The sequence below is a fragment of the Neophocaena asiaeorientalis genome, unplaced genomic scaffold, assembly GCF_003031525.2.
Source record: "Neophocaena asiaeorientalis asiaeorientalis breed wild unplaced genomic scaffold, Neophocaena_asiaeorientalis_V1.1 scaffold54, whole genome shotgun sequence".
In the NCBI taxonomy this organism is placed as follows: Eukaryota; Metazoa; Chordata; class Mammalia; order Artiodactyla; family Phocoenidae; genus Neophocaena; species Neophocaena asiaeorientalis.
In genome coordinates, this window is record NW_020174938.1 from 99328 (window position 1) to 119976 (window position 20649).

The window sequence follows — 20649 nt, forward strand, 5'->3', positions numbered from 1 at the left end:
CAATTCCTATCAAACTACCACTGGCATTTTTCACAGAACTAGAACAAAAAATTTCACAACTTGTATGGAAGCACAAAAGGCCCCAAATAACCAAAGCAATCTTGAGAAGGAAAAACAGAGCTGGAGGAATAAGGCTCCCTGACTTCAGACTATACTACAAAGCTACAGTAATCAAGACAGAAGAAATTGATTTGTAGTGGTGGATGGACCTAGATTCTGTCATACAGAGTGAAATAAGAAAGAGAAAAACAAATACCATATGCTAATGCATAAATACAGAATCTAAAAAAAAAAAAGGTCTGATGAACCTAGGGGCAGGATAGGAATAAAAACACAGATGTAGAGAATGGACTTGAGTACATGGGGAGTGGGAAGGGTAAGTTGGGATGAAGTGAGAGAGAAGCATTGACATATATACACCACCAAATGTAAAATAGCTAGTGGGAAGAAGCTGCATAGCACAGAGAGATCAGCTTGGTGCTTTGTGACCACTTAGAGGGGTGGGATAGGGAGGATGGGAGGGAGACGCAATAGGGAGGGGATATGGGGATATATGTGTACATATAGTTGATTCACCTTGTTATACAGCAGAAGCTAACACACCATTGTAAAGCAATTATACTCCAATAAAGATGTTAAAAAATATTTTTAACACATTGAAAATCTAATAATATAAGTATACGCAAGGTTCAGCAGTAACAAGAGATAAAAATGACTGTGACACGGTGGGGTGGGGTGGGGTGGGCAGTGAAGGGAGCAGTAAGAAGCCATGAATAAAGGGTAAGTTTTAACAGAAGAAAGATAACTGACCAAGTAAACTACTCACCAATCCTCACACTACACATCAAATGTTAAGACTCACTCTAAAGAACTAAAGTCCAAACAAATTTTCATCTTTAAAAACAAATTTTGCCAGGGAAATTTAAGGAAAACAACAGTGATGACTGTGATGAACAATATCATAGATGACAGAGCTGTGAATAGCATTTTGGGCAAACAGGGGCTAACTTAAAAGGAAAAGTTGGAGAAGCTGCCTCAGGAGGCAAAAAGGAGAAATGCTGATAAGTGCTTAAATTAAAAGAGTTGCCTCAGGGCTTCCCTAATCTCTCACCTCTGACTGACCTGGCTCTGAGGAAGCAGGAACTGACAGTAAAGACAGGATTGTAAACTCCAGAGCACCGGAAGACATAGTGATCACATGTAAGACCAGACAAGAGCTAGGAGATTTACTGGTTCAAGGTGATTTACTGATTCAAGGCATTTAAGGAAACCTCTGTCAAATCATTAGCTGACAACTAAGATAACTGAGCAGAGACTTTAGTGACTACACATGACAAAGAACATAGACTTCATAAAATTAGTTCAAGGAAGTCACTAAACAAACAAATAGCAATAAAACCACCACCACTAAACAGCCACAACAACAAATCCTGGAAAGGGTAGCAATCTGATCCCCAGAGCTGTTGCATTATATGATTTAAAATGTCCAGTTTTTAACAACAACAACAAAAAACATAAGATATGCAAAGAAACAGGAAGGTATGGCTTACTCACAGACACACAAAAAGAACAGTAACTGAAAGAGGTCCTCAAGGAAGCCTGAACTTTGGACTTGCTAGACAAAGACTTTACCTGAGCTATTATAAATATGTTCAAATAATATCTAAGAACAAAAGGCAACCACATCTAAAACTAAAGTATGATAACATTTCATCAAATACAGAATATCAATAAAGAGAGATTAAATATAAAAAAAACTACATAGATGTTCTGGAGTTGAAAAGTACAATAATGGAAATGAAAAGTTCACCAGAGGGGCTCAACAGCATAACTGAGCTTGCAAAATAAAAAAACAGCAAATTTGAAGACAGGTAAAGTGAGACTATCTAACCCAAGAAACACAAAGAAAAAGAATGCAGGCATTTGAACGGAGTCTCAAAGACCTGTGGAACACCATCATGATTACCAGCACAGGTATAGTGGGATTCCCAGAGGAGAGAAAGGGACAGAAGGAATATCTGCAGAAATAATGGACAAAAGCTTCCCAAATTTGATGAAAAACATTCATCTACAAATCCAAAAAGCTCAACAAAAACCAAAGACAAAGAGAGAATTCTGAGAGCAGCAAGAGAAAACTGAGGCATCTCATGAAAGGATTCCCAATAAGAATAACAGTTTATATCTCACCAGAAGCCATGGAAGCCAGAAGGTAGTGAGAGGACATAGTCAAAGTGCTAAAAGAAAAAGACTCTCAACCAAGAATTCTATGCACAGCAAAACTATCCTTCAAAACCTGAAGAATAAGATATTCTCAGATAAACAAAAACTGAGAAAAAATGTCACTAGCAGACCTGCCCAATAAGATATATTAAAGGGAGTTCTTCTGGTTGAAATGGTAGGACACTAGACAGTAACTTGAATCCACATGAAGAAATAAAGAGGACCACTAAAAGTAACTACATAGGTAAATTCAAAAGACAATACAAACTTATTTTTTCTTGGAACCCTTTTCTTCTCGTATGTGATATAAAAGTCAACTGCAGGGCTTCCCTGGTGGCGCAGTGGTTGAGAGCCCGCCTGCCGATGCAGGGGATGCGGGTTCATGCCCCGGTCTGGGAAGGTCCCACATGCTGCAGAGCGTCTGGGCCCGTGAGCCATGGCCACTGAGCCTGCGTGTCCGGAGCCTGTGCTCCGCAGCGGGAGAGGCCACAACAGTGAGAGGCCCGCGTACCGCAAAAAAAAAAAAAAAAAAAAAAAAAAGCCAACTGCATAAAACAATAATTATAAAACTGTGTTGATGAGATTATAATGTATAAAGATGTAATCCATATGATAATATGGATAACACAGTTTATGATATATTTAGATCATTTGTTATGAAAGAAATTGCCAGTTGATGTTACAAATCATTTAGCATGAAATATGTTTATGAGTTTTAATTTTTGGATCCTAATTATGTTTGAATATATAACATTTCCTGAAACTTAAACTTTACTCTCCTGGATTTTTTTAACTTTTTATTCAAACAATTTCAAACATAAACAAAAACATATACATGGATATATTTATAGTGAAATACCAGTTTTATAATACTATATTACCCACAAAAAAATTATTTACTGTAATGCAAGCCTCAGTAGGCTTTTCTGAGTTCATCTCACCCAAAATTTAAGCTTCTTCGAGCATTTGACGTTACACTTATTCTATCTGTTGACGGACTTGGAATCACATGACGTCCTGGGGACATCTTCTTTACTTCCCATGCCAATGAAGTTGGTCTGCCAATTCAAGACATACAGCAGATTAACAGAGAAAAGGGGTGGCAGGGGGAGGGGTAATCTAATCTTTTCTCTTGGTTGTTAGTGCATGAAAACATAAGCAGGTCACAATTTTTCCCTAGCACACTGTTTTCCAGAAAGTTACCACATTACCAGTAAGTAACCCCAGATGATGCATGGTCCAGGATTTTCCACCCACTACAGCACAGCAGCATAACTGTAATTATCTAAAAAAGGGCTATGGGGTTACAAAGACAGGATATAAACTACTTATATTTTAAAAGCTTCCATACACCCAGCTAAAAACACATTAAAAAGGCAATGGTACTAATTCTGGCTGCTTGTGTCTAATATCCTTGGAGAGCTAAGTGTGCAGAACCGAGATCAAGACAGAAATACAGTGGTGAGGGTTAAAATGTAGAATACACAGGAAAATATGAAGTCTTCGTCCTCTACCTCTTAATCACCTGTGAGAGTGACATCATAGACATTTCACTGCTCTTTGTTATAAAAGCTAACTATTCCTCCTTCTTCACTGGCCCCACAACCAATCAGCTGATAGGATGCACAATCTCTACTAAAATGTTTTTTCTGAAGCAACATCTTCTTTATCCTTATGCCCTCAATCAGACCTCCATAACTCCCCAAATCTCCTTGCCTCTTACTTTCCATTTAATCTAGTGATTGTGATTTTTTTCCCATTAAAAAGTAAAATTTATTGTTAGAAAACAAGAAAATTCAGATAGATGATTATCCAAATAAAGTCAAAGCTTTTGATAACTTATTGCTAAATTGCCTTTCAGAAAGGTTGTAACAAATTACACTTCCACCAGATGAAAAGTACCCATTTTACTTTAACGTTGCCAGTAGTTGGTATCTTGTCTTAAATTTTTCGTTGGCTTGTGAAAGAGACAATATTGCTTGCAAAGCCTAAAGTATTTACTATCTGGCACTTTACAGAAAAAGTCTGCTGACTCCCGTGCTAGAGTTTCAGTCTTTGATGAGTTCTTTTTCCTACAAGGATGTCAATAAAGATGTTTAGTTGAAAAAAAAATTCACTGGCAAAATGGTATTTGCTTTTGTTTTTTAAATTATAATACACTTACTATCATTACAAGTGAGGCTGAACTTTTTCACCAGCCATTTAAACTTCATCTTTTGGGATTTGTACATTGGTATCTACTGCCCATTTTATCCACTGATACTTGCATCATTTTCTAATTGATTTGCAATCATTTACTACTACTACTATTATTATTACTATTATGGCTACAAATCTTGTCACATACATGACATAACTATTTCACTTGTAATTATTTTTATGTACAAAGGCATATTTTCTTCCTGTTAAATTAAGCCTATCGATATTTTCCTTTGTGCTTTTTGCCTTTGTCTCACAAAGTCCTTACCCACAATAAAAATATATAAATATTTATACTTTCTTTTCTAAGCATGTACAACATCAGTTTTTACATTTACATTTCAAGTCTGGGTGAAATAAATTTTGATGCATGATTTGAGGAATGAAAGATGGATAATGCCATCTACAGGAAATTTAAGGTTGCTTTCTATATCTGGGAGCTGCCTCAGGAGGCAAAAAGGAGAAATGCTGATAAGTGCGTAAGTTAAAAGAGTCGCCTCAGGGCTTCCCTGGTGGCACAGTGGTTAAGAATCCACCTGCCAATGTAGGGGACACGTGTTTGAGCCCTGGTCCAGGAAGATCCCACATGCTGTGGAGCAAAGAAGCCCGTGCACCACAACTACTGAGCCAGCACTCCAGAGCCCACAAGCCACAACTACTGAAGCCCACGTGCCGCAACTACTGAAGCCCACGCGGCTAGAGCCTGTGCTCTGCAACAAGAGAAGCCACCGCAGTGAGAAGCCCGCGCACCGCAATGAAGAGTAGCCCACGCTCGCCGCAACTAGAGAAAGCCCGCACACAGCAACAAAGACCCAACACAGCCATAAATAAATACGCAATGCAGCCATAAATAAATAAATAAATAAATAAATAGTTGCCTCAAGTATATTTTTGTAGGACATGAATAGCTGTTGGACATGGCCTCACAAGCTTTCTCAATACAATCTTCAACATAGCCACTGTTAGCTTAGAGTTTGCAAGCAAGAAAATTAAAAAATCTAGTTAGCTTTTTTAATGCACTAATGGTTATATTACAAACCCTTTTTGGATATAAGGAACAGGAACTCCATCAAATTAAATAAAAAAGAAAAAAGTAATAAAGACTTATTGTAAGGATACAAACTGTAAAATGTCAAGGACATCCTCAAGGTGGCTCATGATTAGCCACCTGGAAGAGGCAGGCTTTAAAGCAACACTCTTAAACTCTCAAAGACCACATGATTTCTCTCATTTCTGCCTCTCTCTGTACATCTATTCCATTTTCTTTGAAATTGCTTTCCTCTGCTTATCTTTACAAGGGCAATATAGTCACCAATCACAAATCAGCGTGATGATCTCTTAACTTGGTTCAACCCAGTGAAGGAATGTACCCCCCACCCCTGCCCAATCTAATCACCTATTACCAAGGCGTAAAGACGAAACTGCTTGTTACAAAGACAACTAGGCTTGATCCACCCAGGGACAGAGTAAAAAATTTTCATTGTGAGAAAAAAATATTAAAAGGCTCAACATATCATGGCTTCCTTGAATTTGGTTTCCTGGGAATCAAGACTTCCTGGATTTGTCTCTTGGGATTCCTTCACTCTCTTGATTTCCCCCTGGGGCTGATACACTAGGATGGGATAAAAGATACGTTCTCTATAGGACGGTTCCACTCACTGAGACTGAACCAAGGTTAAATCTAAGGGAAAGAGGCAGCCTAGGCCTGTTTTCTCTGGGTAAAAAGGCATCATTGTAGCTCCATGTGAACTGACCCATTTCACAAGGGCTCAGGTTTCACTTTTAAGTCTAAACGAAATAGTAAATTGTTCTTTTGCCTTTGCACATAACCAAAATGATACTAAATCCAGTTGGATTACCTATCTCTGGAATATCTCTCAACTCTCCCTAGTGCCTTTACTCTAGTCTGAGTAGCCATCATCTATAAACTATACTGATGAATCTCAACCTTCCCACACTACAGCCAGAAAGACCTTATAAAAACACAAGCCTGGTATGTGGTTTCCTTACTTAAGAACCTTTACGGCTCAAAATAAAGTCTAAGGTTTTTATCATGTCTACAGAGTCCTACATAATCTGGTCTCACCCTACCTCTCTAGGCTCCTCTCATGCCACTTTTCCCCTGCTCTCTTCACTCCAGCCCTGCTAAACTTTAAATTCTTGACTACACTGTGCTCTCTTCCACCTCCAGGATATCATACACCATCACCTCTACCTGGAATTACACTTTTCTTCTCTCCTTGTCAAGCTAACTGCTTCTTGATATTTCTGCCCCACTTAAATGTAACCTCCTCCTCCTTGGGGAAGCCCTCCTGGACTTAACAAACTGCATGATGGTGCATTTTCTTATACTCCCAAAGTATACTACATTTCTTTTGGATGACACTTTGTACACTAGTAAGTGTTTACTGTCAATGCACTGTGCACTTCATGAGGGCGGGGACTATGTCTGTTTTCTTCACCACAATAGTCCCAGAGCCTGACACATAGCACTCAGATGTTGTGTGCTGATTCCAAATGAAGGTTTCTAAAATACCTCTAATCTCTCATTATTCCCCTCATCTCATCAATTTTCCTCAGTGCCTACTACATTAAGAAATACTATACCTTTCCCTACATGCTGTCATTTCACACACTCTGCACTTCTATAGCTATCCTTATTTCCTTCATCTGAAAGGCCAACCACTTTGTTAAAATCCACCACTTTCTTTAAACACTTCTGTATTTTCCATGAAATCTTTCCTGATCTATCCCCCAAAAGAAATACGACCCTGTCTTTCACTGAACATCTATAATAGTTTTTCATAGTAGTAAGTTCTATTTTATTCAACCTTTAGACTGAAAATTCATGAAAGGAGTAAATATATCATATTAGGCAATTAAATTTCTGTACCAGATAAAAGTGCATTGTACTAGTAGGTACCCGATAAATACTTGTTACTTAACTTAAGAAATGCAGCTCCCAACTTTAAGATTTTTACAAGTTTCAAATTAAGCTGAGATCAAGTTCGCTGTCAATTTTAATAATTGTTTTTGAATCTGCTGTCTGCTATAAATATAAAGACCAGAATTCATTACCTGCTTTGAGCATCTGTCTTCTCTAGCTTTTCCTGAAGTTGAATCCAGTCAATCAACGCTTTGAAATCTCTTACATAATTATCCAGCATCATTAGCACCTCCTAATTCAAAACAAACAAACATTAGATTCCATTCTGAAACTAAAGAGTTTCAAGAAAAAATTTTAGAGTAAAAGGACTTAGGAATTAATATTTTTTACACTATATATACTGATTGAGGAAGCAGCAAAACCTACGGATATTTTTTTGAGGGGGGGCTGTTTTATTTTCATTCTCACTCTTTGGTAAGAAATTAGGTGAAGCTGACAGTCTAAAGACCAAGAAATGGTACTGATATTCCTTCAAGACTTTCTCAACTGACCATTCTTTTAACCTTTTTTTATTGTTAAATTTAATAAACAGAAAAGTGCACAAAACATAAATGTACACATGAAAAGATGCTCAACATCACTATTGGAGAAATGCAAATCAAAACTACAATGAGGTACCACTTCACACCAGTCAGAATGGCCATCATTACAAATTCTACAAACAATAAATGCTGGAGAGGTTGTGGAGAAAAGGGAAGCCTCCTGCACTGTTGGTGGGAATGTAAATTGATACAGCCACTATGGAGAACAGTATGGAGGCTCCTTAAAACTAAAAATAGAGCTACCATATGACCCAGTAATCCCAATCCTAGGCATGTATCCAGAAAAAAACATAATTCGAAAGGATACACGCACCCTGATGTTCACTGCAGCACTATTTACAACAGCCAGGACACGGAAGCAACCTAAATGGCCATCAACAGAGGAATAAATAAAGAAGATGTGGTATATATATACAATGGAATATTACTCAGCCATAAAGACGAACAAAATAATGCCATTTGCAGAGACATGGATGGACCTAGAGATTGTCATACAGAGTGAAGTAAGTCAGAAAGAGAAAAGTATTGTATATTAATGCATATATGTGGAATCTAGAAAAATGGTAGAGATGAACTTATTTGCAAAGCAGAAATAGAGTCACAGATGTAAAGAACAAACCTACGGATACCAAGGGGGGAAGGAGGGTTGGAATGAATTGGGAGATTGGGACTGACATATATACACTACTATGTATAAAATAGATAAATAATGAGAAACTACTGTATAGCACAGGGAACTCTACTCAATGCTCTGTGGTGACCTAAATGGGAAGGAAATCTAAAAAAGCATGGATATATGTATGTATGACTGATTCTGTGGCTTCTTTTGTACGTTTACCACATTCATTCATATTGCAGAGTGTACCTGCGATTCATTTACTGACACTGTCCAAGGTCACTACTAAACAGTATTCTAATGTATTAATATTGGGTTAGCCAAAAGGTTCGTTTGGTTTTTTCCATAAGATGGCTCTAGTAGCACTTAGTTGTCTTTAACTTCATTCAAAACAATTTTGTTAGGCTGTATGTGACAGCTGTCATATCAGTGTGCATTTAAAAAAACACGTCAAAACTGGTGAATTTTTGTGTAGCCATTTCAATACTGAAGATGGAAGAAAAAAAGCAACATTTTCGGTATTTTATGTTTTATTATTTTAAGAAAGGTAGAAACACAGCTGAAACACAAAAAAAGATCTCTGCTGTGTATGGAGAAGTTGGCTGATGAAACGTGTCAAAAGTGGCTGATGAAACGTGTCAAAAGTGGCTGATGAAACGTGTCAAAAGTGGTTTGTGAAGTTTCGTGCTGGAGATTTCTCACTGGATGATGCCCCATGGTCGGGTAGACCAGTTGAAATTGATAGCAATCAAATCGAGACATTCGTTGAGAACAATCAGTTATACCACGTGGGAGATAGCCAACGTACTCAAAATATCCAAATCGAGTGCCAAAAATCATTTGCAGCAGCTTGGTTATGTTAATCGCTTTGATGTTTGGGTTCCACATAACTTAAGCAAAAAAAACCCTCTTGACCATATTTCCACATGCGATTCTCTACTTAAATGTAATGAAAACATTCCGTTTTTAAAATAGATGAAAAGTGGATACTGTACAATAATGTGGAACGGAAGAGATCGTGGGACAAGTGAAATGAACCACCACCAACCACACCAAAGGCTGGTCTTCAACCATAGAAGGTGATGTTGTGTATATGGTGGAATTAGAAGGGAGTCCCCTATTATCCTCCTTCCAGAAAACCAAACAATTAATTCCAACAAGTACTGCTCCCAATTAGACCAACTGAAAGCAGCACTCGACGAAAAGCGTCCGCAATCAGTCAACAGAAAACACATAATCTTCCATCAGGATAACGCAAGACCGCATGTTTCTTTGATGACCAGGCAAAAACTGTTACAGCTTGTGTGGGAAGTTCTGATTCATCCACTGTATTCACCAGACACTGCCCACTGCATCTTCAGATTTCCATTTATTTCGTCTTTACAAAATTCTCTTAATGGAAAAAATTTCAATTCCCTAGAAGGCTGTAAAAAGCACCTGGAAAAGCTCTTTGTTCAAAAAGATAAAAATAGTTTGGGGAAGATGGAATTATGAAGTTGTCTGAAAAATGGCAGAAGGTAGTGGAACAAAAGGGTGAATACATTTTTCAATAAAGTTCTTGGTGAAAATGAAAAATTTGTCTTTTATTTTTACTTAAAAACCGAAGATGGGACTTCCCTGGTGGTCCAGTGGTTAAGACATCGCCTTCTAATGCAGGGGGTGCAGGTTCACTCCCTGGTCAGGGAGCTAAGATCCCACATGCCTTGCAACCAGAAAACCAAAACATAAAAACAGAAGCAATATTGTAACAAATTCAATACAGACTTTAAAAATGGTCCTCATGCAAAAAAATCTTTAAAAAAAACAAAACCGAAGGCACTTTTTAGCCAACCCCAAATTTATTTATCCAGTTTACTGGTTGGTATTCATTTTAATATTTATTTATCCAATATTTACCCAATCTAATGTTGAAGATTTAAGTGATTTCCAAATTTGGGATATTATAAATTATATGCTGTTATTCATGTACATGTCCTATGCATATGTGTATATATTTCTGTTGAGTGTATGACCAAGAGTGTAATTGTGGAGTCACAGATTAAGCATGTGTTCCACTTTATTTATTGTTTTAAGTTTATTTTATTTTTTTTTGGCTGCTTCGTGTCTTAGTTGCAGCACGCGGGATCTTCATTGAGGCATGCGGGGTCTTTCATTGCAGCACACGGGCTTCTCTCTAGCTGTGGTGTGTGGGTTTCCTCTTCTCTGGTTGTGGCACACAGGCTCCAGGGCACGTAGCCTCTGTAGTTGTGGCGCGCGGGTTTCAGTGTGCGTGGGCTCTGTAGTTTGTGGCACGCAGGCTTTCTAGTTGAGGCACGTGAGCAAAGCAGTTGTGACACATAGGCTTAGCTGCCCCGTGACATGTGGGATCTTAGTTCCCTGACCAGGGACTAAACCCGCGTCCCCTGCATTGTAAGGCGGATTCGTTACCACTGGACCACCAGGGAAGTCCCAATGTTCCACTTTAGTATATAATACCAAACTGTTTTCCAAAGTGGTTGCCACTCCCGCCAGCAGTCTATGTGAACTCTACTTGCTGCACACCCTCACCTACACTTGGTATTGTCCATTTGGGGTCTTCTTTGTTTTTAACCTGAGCCATTCTGGTTGATGGGGGTGTAATGGTTTCATTTTGGTTTTCGTATGTATTTCTCTGATTATTAATGATTCTCAGCACTTTTTCATATGCTTCCTGGCCATCCTCTTTTTGTGAAGTGCCTATTCAAGACACTTCCCATTTTTCTAGAGTGTCAACTGTCTTTCTCTTTTTGATGTGTAGAAGTTCTTCACATTTTTTGGATATGTGTCTTTTGTTGATTATATGTGCAGCACATATATACTTGCCTTTTCACCCTCCTAATGGAATGGAATTTTTGATGAACAGAAATTCCTAATTTAAGGTAGTCTCATTTATGAGCCTTTCACCTAAAGACTGATGCAGCAATCTTTTCCTACCACAAGGTCAGGAAGATATTCTCCAAAATTATCTTTTAGAGCATGGGTCTATTTCTAGAATCTCTCCTCTGTTACACTGGTCTGTTTATCTATTCTTATACCAGTACCAAACTATCATACGTTGCTACAGCTCTAAAGTAAATCTCAAAACTCAGTAAATTCTCCAACTGTATCTTTGACTTCAAAGTTGTCTAGGCTAATTCCAGGCTTTTGCATTTCCATATAGATTTTAGAATCAGCGTGTCAATTTCTCAGGGGAAAAAAATCAGAATTTTCATTGCATTTGCATTGATTTTATAGATGACCTGGAAGAAAACCAACATTTTTATAACATTGTTTTTCTAGTCTATGAACAGATCTATAGCTCCATATATTTATCTTACTCAATGTGTCTCAGTAACGTATTACACTTTTCTGTGTAGAGGTCTTACACATCTTCCGTTAGATTTAACCCTAAGAATAAATGGAAGTTGTTTTAAAGTTTTTCTTTTTCAGTTACTGTTGATTTTTTTATTTTGAACTTGTATCCAGCAACTTTAACTCACTCAATACTTCTAATAGCTAATCTTTAGATTCTTCTGGATTTCATAAATATACATATATACATACATACATATATATATATATAATCTGTGAATAATGACATATTTATTTTTCTCCCTAAGCCTTATACCTTTTATGTCTTATTCTTGTATTCCTCTGCTGGCTAAAATCTTAAGTACAAGGTTGAACAGAAATAAGGTTAGCAGCCTTTCTTGTCTCATTCACAACTGCAGAAGGAAAGCTCTCAACATTTCACCATTAAGTACGATGTTTACTCTAGAATTTTTGGAAGATCCCTTATATCAGTAAGGATGTTCCCTTTTATTCCCAGTTTGCTAGTTTTATCATGAATGGGTGCTGAACTTCATCAAATATTTTTCCTAAATCTACTGAGACAATATGATTTTTCATCTTCACTCATCTAATTTGGTAAATAACATTAATTTCATATTCAAATGTTAAAGGAACACGGCAGGACTGGAAGGAATCTGACTTGATTGTGATGTAGTGTCTAATTTTCAAATAACCAGATTTGATACATCGTTATATGGTTTAGGACTTGTGCACTCTGTACTCCAGAGTGGCCTGTATTTTCCTTTCTCATAAGTGCTTTCGTTATCAAAGTTATGCTGGAAAGAATTCTCTATTTTTCTAGGTTCTAGAAGAATTTGCATAATACTGGCACTTTTTCCTCAATTTAAAAAATTGAGATATAATTCATACACCATAAAACTCACCATTTTGAATTATACAATTCAGAGTTGTGCAACATACATGCAAAGAGTTGTGCAACTATCTAATTCCAGAACATTTTCATCACCCCCAAAAGAAACCATAAGCAGTCACTCCCTTTGCTCCCCTCTCTCCAGGCTTGGAAACCACTAATCAACTTTCTGTCTCTATGGATTGGCCTGTTCTGGACATTTCATATAAACAGCATCATACAATATGTGGTGTTTTGAGGCTGGCTTCTTTTACTTAGTATAATGTTTTCAACGTTTTTCCACCGGGTAGCATGTATCCGTACTTCATTCCTTTTTATAACTAAATAATTGCATGAATAAACACACTTGCTTATTCACTTGTCAGCTCATGGATATTCAGGTTGTTTCCACTTTTTGCCTATTATGAATAATGCTGCTATGTACATTCATGTACAAGTTTTTATGTGAACACATGCTTCAAATTCTCTTGGGTGTATAACTGGAAGTGGATTTACAGGGCCATATGGTAACTCGAAGTTTAACATTTAATATTAATGACCAAACTTTTTTCCACAACAGCTGTACCATTTTACATTGTTATCAGCAATATGAGAGGGTTTTATATTCTTCATATCCTTGCCGAGATTTGCTATTTTCTAACTTCTTGATACTAGTCAACAAAAAGAGGATAAAGTGGTATTATTGTTGTTATTTGAAATTCCCTGATGACTAAAAACGTTGAGCATATATTCATGTGCTTATTGGACATTTGTATATCTTCTTTGGAGAAATGTTTATTCAAATTCTTTTTTTTTACATATATATGGGAATATAATTGCATTACAATGGTGTGTTAGCTTCTGCTTTATAACAGAGTGAATCAGCTATACATATGCATATATCCCCATATGCCTTCCCTCTTGCGCCTCCCTCCCACCCTCCCTATCCCACCCCTCTAGGTGGCCACAAAGTACTGAGCTGATCTCCCTGTGCTATGCGGCTGTTTCCCACTAGCTATCTATTTTACATTTGGTAGTGTATACATGTCCATGCCACTCTCTGACTTCGTCCCAGCTTACACTTCCCCTTCCCCATGTCCTCAAGTCCATTCTCTACATCTGCGCCTTTACTCCTGTCCTGCCCCTAGGTTCTTCATAACCAATTTTTTTTAGATTCCATATATATGTGTTAGCATATGGTATTTGTTTTTCTCTTTCTAACTTACTTCACTCTGTATGACAGACTCTACGTCCATCCACCTCACTACAAATAACTCAATTTGGCTTCTTTTTATGGCTGAGTAATATTCCATTGTATGTATGTGCCACATCTTCTTTATCCATTCATCTGTCAATGGACACTTAGGTTGCCTCCATGTCCTGGCTATTGTAAATAGAGCTGCAGTGAACACTGTGGTACATGACTCTTTTTGAATTACAGTTTTCTCAGGGTATATGCTCAGTAATGGGATTGCTGGGTCACATGGTAGTTCTATTTTTAGTTTTTTAAGGAACCTCCATACTGTTCTCCATAGTGGCTGTATCAATTTACATTCCCACCACCAGTGCAAGAGGGTTCCCTTTTCTCCACACCCTCTCCAGCATTTATTGATTCTAGATCTTTTGAGGATGGCCATTCTGACTGGTATGAGGTGATATCTCATTGTAGTTCTGATTTGCATTTCTCTAATGATTAGTGATGTCGAGAATCCTTTCATCTGTTTGTTGACAATCTGTATATCTTCTTTGGAGAAATGTCTATTTAGGTCTTCTAGCCATTTTTGGATTGGGTTGTTTTTTTTTGATATTGAGCTGCATGAGCTGCTTGTAAAATCTGGAGATTAATCCTTTGAGAGTTGCTTCATTTGCAAATATTTTCTCCAATTCTGAGGACTGCCTTTTCATCCTGTTTATGTTTTCCTTTGCTGTGCTAAAGCTTTTAAGTTTCATTAGGTCTCATTTGTTTATTTTTGTTTTTATTTCCATTTCTCTAGAAGGTGGGCCAAAAAGGATCTTGCTGTGATTTATGTCATAGAGTGTTCTGCCTATGTTTTCCTCTGAGAGTTTTACACTGTCTGGCCTTACATTTAGGTCGTTAATCCATTTTGAGTTTATTTTTGTGTATGGTGTTAGGGAGTGTTCTAATTTCATTCTTTTACACGTAGCTGTCCAGTTTTCCAAGCACCACTTATTGAGGAGGCTGTCTTTTTTCCATTGTATATTCTTGCCTCCTTTATTGAAAATAAAGTGACCATGTGTGAGTGGGTTTACCTCTGGGCTTTCCAGCCTGTTCTACTGATCTATATTTCTGTTTCTATGCCAGTACCATACTATCTTGATTACTACAGATTTGTAGTATAGTCTCAAGTCCAGGAGCCTGATTCCTCCAGCTCCGTTTTTCTTTCTCAAGATTGCTTTGGCTATTCAGGGTCGTTTGTGTTTCCATACGAATTGTGAGTTTTGTTCTATTTCTGTGAAAAATGCCATTGGTAGTTTGATAGGGAATGCATTAAATCTGTAGATTGCTTTGGGTAGCATAGTCATTTTCACAATGTTGATTCTTCCAGTCCAAGAACATGCTATATCTCTCCATCTGTTGGTACCGGCTTTGACTTCTTTCATCAGTGTCTTAATAGTTTTCTGCAATAAAGGTCTTTTGTCTCTTTAGGTAGGTTTATTCCTAGGTATTGTGTTCTTTTTGTTTCAGTGGTAAATGAGAGTATTTCCTTAATTTCTCTTTCAGATTGTTCATCATTAGTGTATAGGAATGCAAGAGATTTCTGGCTATTAATTTTGTATCCTGCTACTTTACCAAATTCATTGATTAGTTCTAATAGTTTTCTGGTAGAGTCTTCAGGATACTCTATGCATAGTATCATGTAATCTTCAAACATTGACAGCTTTACTTCTTCTTTTCCTATTTGGATTCCTTTTATTTCTTTTTCTTCTTTGATTGCTGTGGCTAAAACTTCCAAAACTATGGTGAATAATCTTGGTGAGAGTGGGCAATCTGTCTTGTTCCTGATCTTACTGGAAATCGTTTCAGTTTTTCACCATTGAGAATGATGTTGGCTGTGGGTTGGTCATATATGGCCTTTTTTATGTTGAGGTAAGTTCCCTCTATACCCACTTTCTGGAGGATTTTTCTCGTAAACGGGTGTTGAATTTTGTCGAAAGCTTTTTCTACATGACTTGAGTTTATCATATAGTTTTTATTCTTCAGTTTGTTAATATGGTGTATCACATTGATTGATTTGCGTATATTGAAGAATCTTTGCATTCCCAGGATACATCCCACTTCATCATGGTGTATGATCCTTTTAATGTGCTATTGGATTCTGTTTGCTAGTATTTTCTTTTTTTTTCTTTTTGTGGTACGCGGGCCTCTCACTGTTGTGGCCTCTCCCGTTGTGGAGCACAGGTTCCGGACACGCAGGCTCAGCGGCCATGGCTCACGGGCCCAGCCACTTCATGGCATGTGGGATCTTCCCGCAACAGGGCATGAACCCGTGTCCCCTGCACCGGCAGGCGGACTCTCAACCACTGCGCCACCAGGGAAGCCCTGTTGGCTAATATTTTGTTTAGGATTTTTGCATCTATGTTCATCAGTGATATTGGCCTGTAGTTTTCTTTCTTTGTGACATCTTTGTCTGGTTTTGGTATCAGGGCGATGGTGGTCTCATAGAATGAGTTTGGGAGTGTTCCCCCTTCTGGTAAATTATGGAACAGTTTGAGAAGGAGAGGTGTTAGCTCTTCTCTAAATGTTTGATAGAATTCACCTGTGAAGCCATCTGGTCCTGCGCTTTTGTTTGTTGGAAGATTTTTAATCACAGTCTCAATTTCAGTGCTTGTGATTGGTCTGTTTATATTTTCTATTTCTTCCTGGTTCAGTCTCGGAAGGTTGTGCTTTTCTAACAATTGGTTCATTTCTTCCAGGTTGTCCATTTTATTGGCACATAGTTGCTTGTAGTAATCTCTCATGATCCTTTGTATTTCTGCAGTGTCACTTGTTACTTCTTTTTCATTTCTAATTCTATTGATTTGAATCTTCTCCTCTTTTTGTTGATGAGACTGGCTAATGGTTTATCAATTTTGTTTATCTTCTCGAAGAACCAGCTTTTAGTTTTCCTGATCTTTGCTACTATTTCCTTCATGTCTTTTGCATTTATTTCTGATCTGATCTTTATGATTCTTTCCTTCTGCTAACTTTGAGGTTTTTTTGTTCTTCTTTCTCTAAGTGCTTTAGGTGTATGGTTAGATTGTTTATTTGAGATGTTTCTTGAGGTAGGATTGATGTGCTATAAACTTCCCTCTTAGAACTGCTTTTGCTGCATCCCATAGGTTTTGGGTTGTCGTGTTTTCATTGTCATTTGTCTCTAGGTATTTTTTGATTTCCTCTTTGATTTCTTCAGTGATCTCTTGGTTATTAAGTATTGTTTAGCCTCCATGTGTTTGTATTTTTTTACAGAATTTTTCCAGTAATCGATTTCTAGTCTCATAGTGTTGTGGTCAGAAAAGGTACTTGATAATGATTTCTAATTTCTTAAATTTACCAAAGCTTGATTTGTGACCCAGGATATGATCCTGGAGAATGTTCCATGAGCACGTGACAAGAAAGTGTATTCTGTTGTTTTTGGATGGAATGTCCTATAAATATCAATTAAGTCCATCTTGTTTAATGTATCATTTAAAGCTTGTGTTTCCTTATTTATGTTCATTTTGGATGATCTATCCATCAGTGAAAGTGAGGTGTTAAAGTCCCCTACTATAACTGTGTTACTGTCAATTTCTTCTTTTATGGCTGTTAGCATTTGCCTTATGTATTGAGGTGCTCCTTCGTTGCGTGTATAAATATTTACAATTGTTATATCTTCTTCTTGGATCGATCCCTTGATCATTATGCAGTGTCCATCGTCATCTCTGGTAATAGTCTTAAAGTCTATTTTGTCTGATATGAGAATTGCTGCTCCAGCTTTCTTTTGATTTCCATTTGCATGGAATAACTTATTCCATCCCCTCACCTTCAGTTTGTATGTGTCCCTAGGTCTGAAGTGGGTCTCTTGTAGACAGCATATATATAGGTCTTGTTTTTGTATCCATTCAGCTAGTCTATGTCTTTTGGTTGAAGCACATATTCCATTTACATTTAAGGTAATTATCAATATGTATGTTTCTATTACCATTTTCTTAATTGTTTTGGGTTTGTTATTCTAGGTTTTTTCCTTCTCTTGTGTTTCCTGCCTAGAGAAGATCCTTTAGCATTTGCTGTAAAGCTGGTTAGGTGGTGCTGAAATCCCCTAACTTTTGCTGTCTTTAAAGGTTTTAGTTTCTCCATCAAATCTGAATGAGATTCTGGCTGCTTAGAGTAACCTTGTTTGTAGGTTTTTTCCTTTCATCACTCTAAATATGTCCTGCCACTCCCTTCTGGCTTGCAGAGTTTCTGCTGAAAGATCAACTGTTAACCTTATGGGGATTCCCTTGTATGTTATTTGTTGTTTTTCCCTTGCTGCTTTTAATATTTTTCCATGTTTTTAATTTTTGATAGCTTGATTAATATGTGTCCTGGCCTGTTCTCCTTGGATTTATCCTGTATGGGACTCTCTGCATTTCCTGGACTTGATTAACTATTTCCTTTCCCATGTTATGGAAGTTTTTAACTATAATCTCCTCAAATATTTTCTCAGTCCCTTTCTTCTTCTTTTCTTCCTCTGGGACCCCTATAATTCGAATGTTGGTGCATTTAATTTTGTCCCAGAGGTCTCTGAGACTGCCCTCAATTCTTTTCATTCTTTTTTCTTTATTCTGCTTTGTGGTAGTTATTTCCACTATTTTATCTTCCAGGTCACTTCTCTGTGCTTCTGCCTCAGCTTTTCTGCTATTGATTCCTTCTAGAGAATTTTTAATTTCATTTATTGTGTTGTTCATCATTGTTTGTTTGCTCTTTAGTTCTTCTAGGTCCTTATTAAACGTTTCTCATATTTTCTCCACTCTATTTCCAGGATTTTGGATCATATTTACTATCATTACTCTGAATTCTTTTTCAAGTAGACTGCCTATTTCCTCTTCATTTCTTTGGTCTGGTGGGTTTTTACCTTGCTCCTTCATCTGCTGTGTATTTCTCTGTCTTGTCATCTTGCTTAACTTACTGTGTTTGGGGTCCCCTTTTTCTGGCTGCAGGTTTGTAGTTCCAGTTGTTTTTGGTGTCTAACCCCAGTGGGTAAGGTTGGTTCAATGGGTTGTGTAGGCTTCCTGGTGGAGGGGAGTAGTGCCTGTGTTCTGGTGCATGAGGCTGGATCTTGTCTTTATGTTGAGGAAGACTGCATCCAGTGGTGTGTTGGGGGTGTCTATGACTTTATTATGATTTTAGGCAGCCTCTCTGATAATGGGTGGTGGTGTGTTCCTGTCCTGCTACTCGTTTGGCATAGGGTGTCCAGCACTGTAGCTTGCTGGTCGTTGAGTGGAGCTGGGTCTTAGCGTTGAGATGGAGATCTCTGGGAGAACTTTCACCATTTGATATTACATGGAGCCAGGAGGTCTCTGGTGGGCCAATATCCTGAACTTGGCTCTCCCACCTCCCACCTGTGCCTCCCAGAGGCACAGGCCTGACACCCGGCTGGAGCACCAAGACCCTGTCAGCCACACAGCTCAGAAGAACATGGAGAGCAAAAGAAAGAAAGAAAGAAAAAAATAAAATAGAATAAAATAGTTATTAAAATATAATTATTAAAAATTTTTTAAATTAAGAAGAAAAAAAAGAAAACAAAAAAACGGGTAGAAGAGAGCAACCAAACTGGAAAACAAATCCACCAATAATAACAAGTTCTAAAAACTATACTTAAAAAAAAAACAAAAAAAAAACAGACAGACAGAACCCTAGGACAAATGGTAAGAGCAAAGCTATACAGATAAAATCACACAAAGAAGCATACACATACACATTCAGAAAAAGAGAAAAAGGAAAAAAAATATATATATTGCTGCTCCCAAAATCCACCACCTCAATTTTGGGATGATTCGTTGTCTAGTCAGGCATTACACAGATGCAGGGTACATCAAGTAGGTTGTGGAGATTTAATCTACTCCTGAGACCGCTGGGAGAGACTTCCCTTTCTCTTCTTTGTTCACACAGCTCCTGGGGTTCAGCTTTGGATGTGGCCCCGCCTCTGCGTGCAGGTTGCCTGAGGCCGTCTGTTCTTCGCTCAGACAGAATGGGGTTAAAGTAGCAGCTGATTAGGGGGCTCTGGCTCACCCAGGCCAGGGTGGAGGGAGGGTTATGGAATACGGGGCGAGCCTGCAGCAGCAGAGGCCAATGTAAAGTTGCACCAGCCTGAGGCACGTCATGTGTTCTCCCAGGGAAGCTGTCCCTGGATCATGAGACCCTGGCAGTGCCGGGCTGCACAGGCTCTCCTGAGGGGAGGTATGGACAGTGACCTGTGCTTGCACACAGGCTTCTTGGTGGCTGCAGCAGCAGCCTTAGCATTTCATGCCCACCTCTGGTGTCCCTGCTAATAGCTGCGGCTCACGCCTGTCTCTGGAGCTCGTTTAGGCAGTGCTCTGAATCCCCTCTCCTTGCGCACCCTGAAACAATGGTCTCTTGCCTCTTAGCCAGGTCCAGACTTTTTCCCGGACTCCCTCTGGCTAGCTGTGGTGCACTAGGCCCCTTCAGGCTGTGTTCACGCAGCCAACCCCAGTCCTCTCCCTGGTATCTGACCTCTGACCTCTGAAGAAGCCAGAGCCTCATCTCCCAGCCCCTACCCGTCCCGGAGGGTGAGCAGACAAGCCTCTCAGGCTGGTGAGTGCTGGTCTGCACTGATCTTCTGTGCGCGAAACTCTCCACTTTGCCCTCTGCACTGCTGTTGCTGCGCTCTCCTCCATGGCTCCAAAGCTTCCCCCCACCAGCCCCCATCTCTCAAGGGGCTTCTTAGTG

The 20649-nt window shown here is 38.5% G+C and overlaps 1 protein-coding gene across 1 annotated transcript in view; it reads right to left on the reverse strand.

The window, feature by feature from the left end:
* The window catches only part of SCAPER (S-phase cyclin A associated protein in the ER), a gene marked incomplete at its 3' end in the record, with an annotated part of 213744 nt that overhangs the window by 96166 nt on the left and 96929 nt on the right, over positions 1–20649 (reverse strand). The window contains exons 6-7 of the mRNA XM_024761693.1: positions 7498–7598; positions 3162–3278 (exon numbers count right to left, since the gene is read on the reverse strand). Of these exons, the coding sequence (XP_024617461.1) occupies positions 3162–3278; positions 7498–7598 (218 nt within the window). The remainder of the gene's footprint in view (positions 1–3161; positions 3279–7497; positions 7599–20649) is intronic.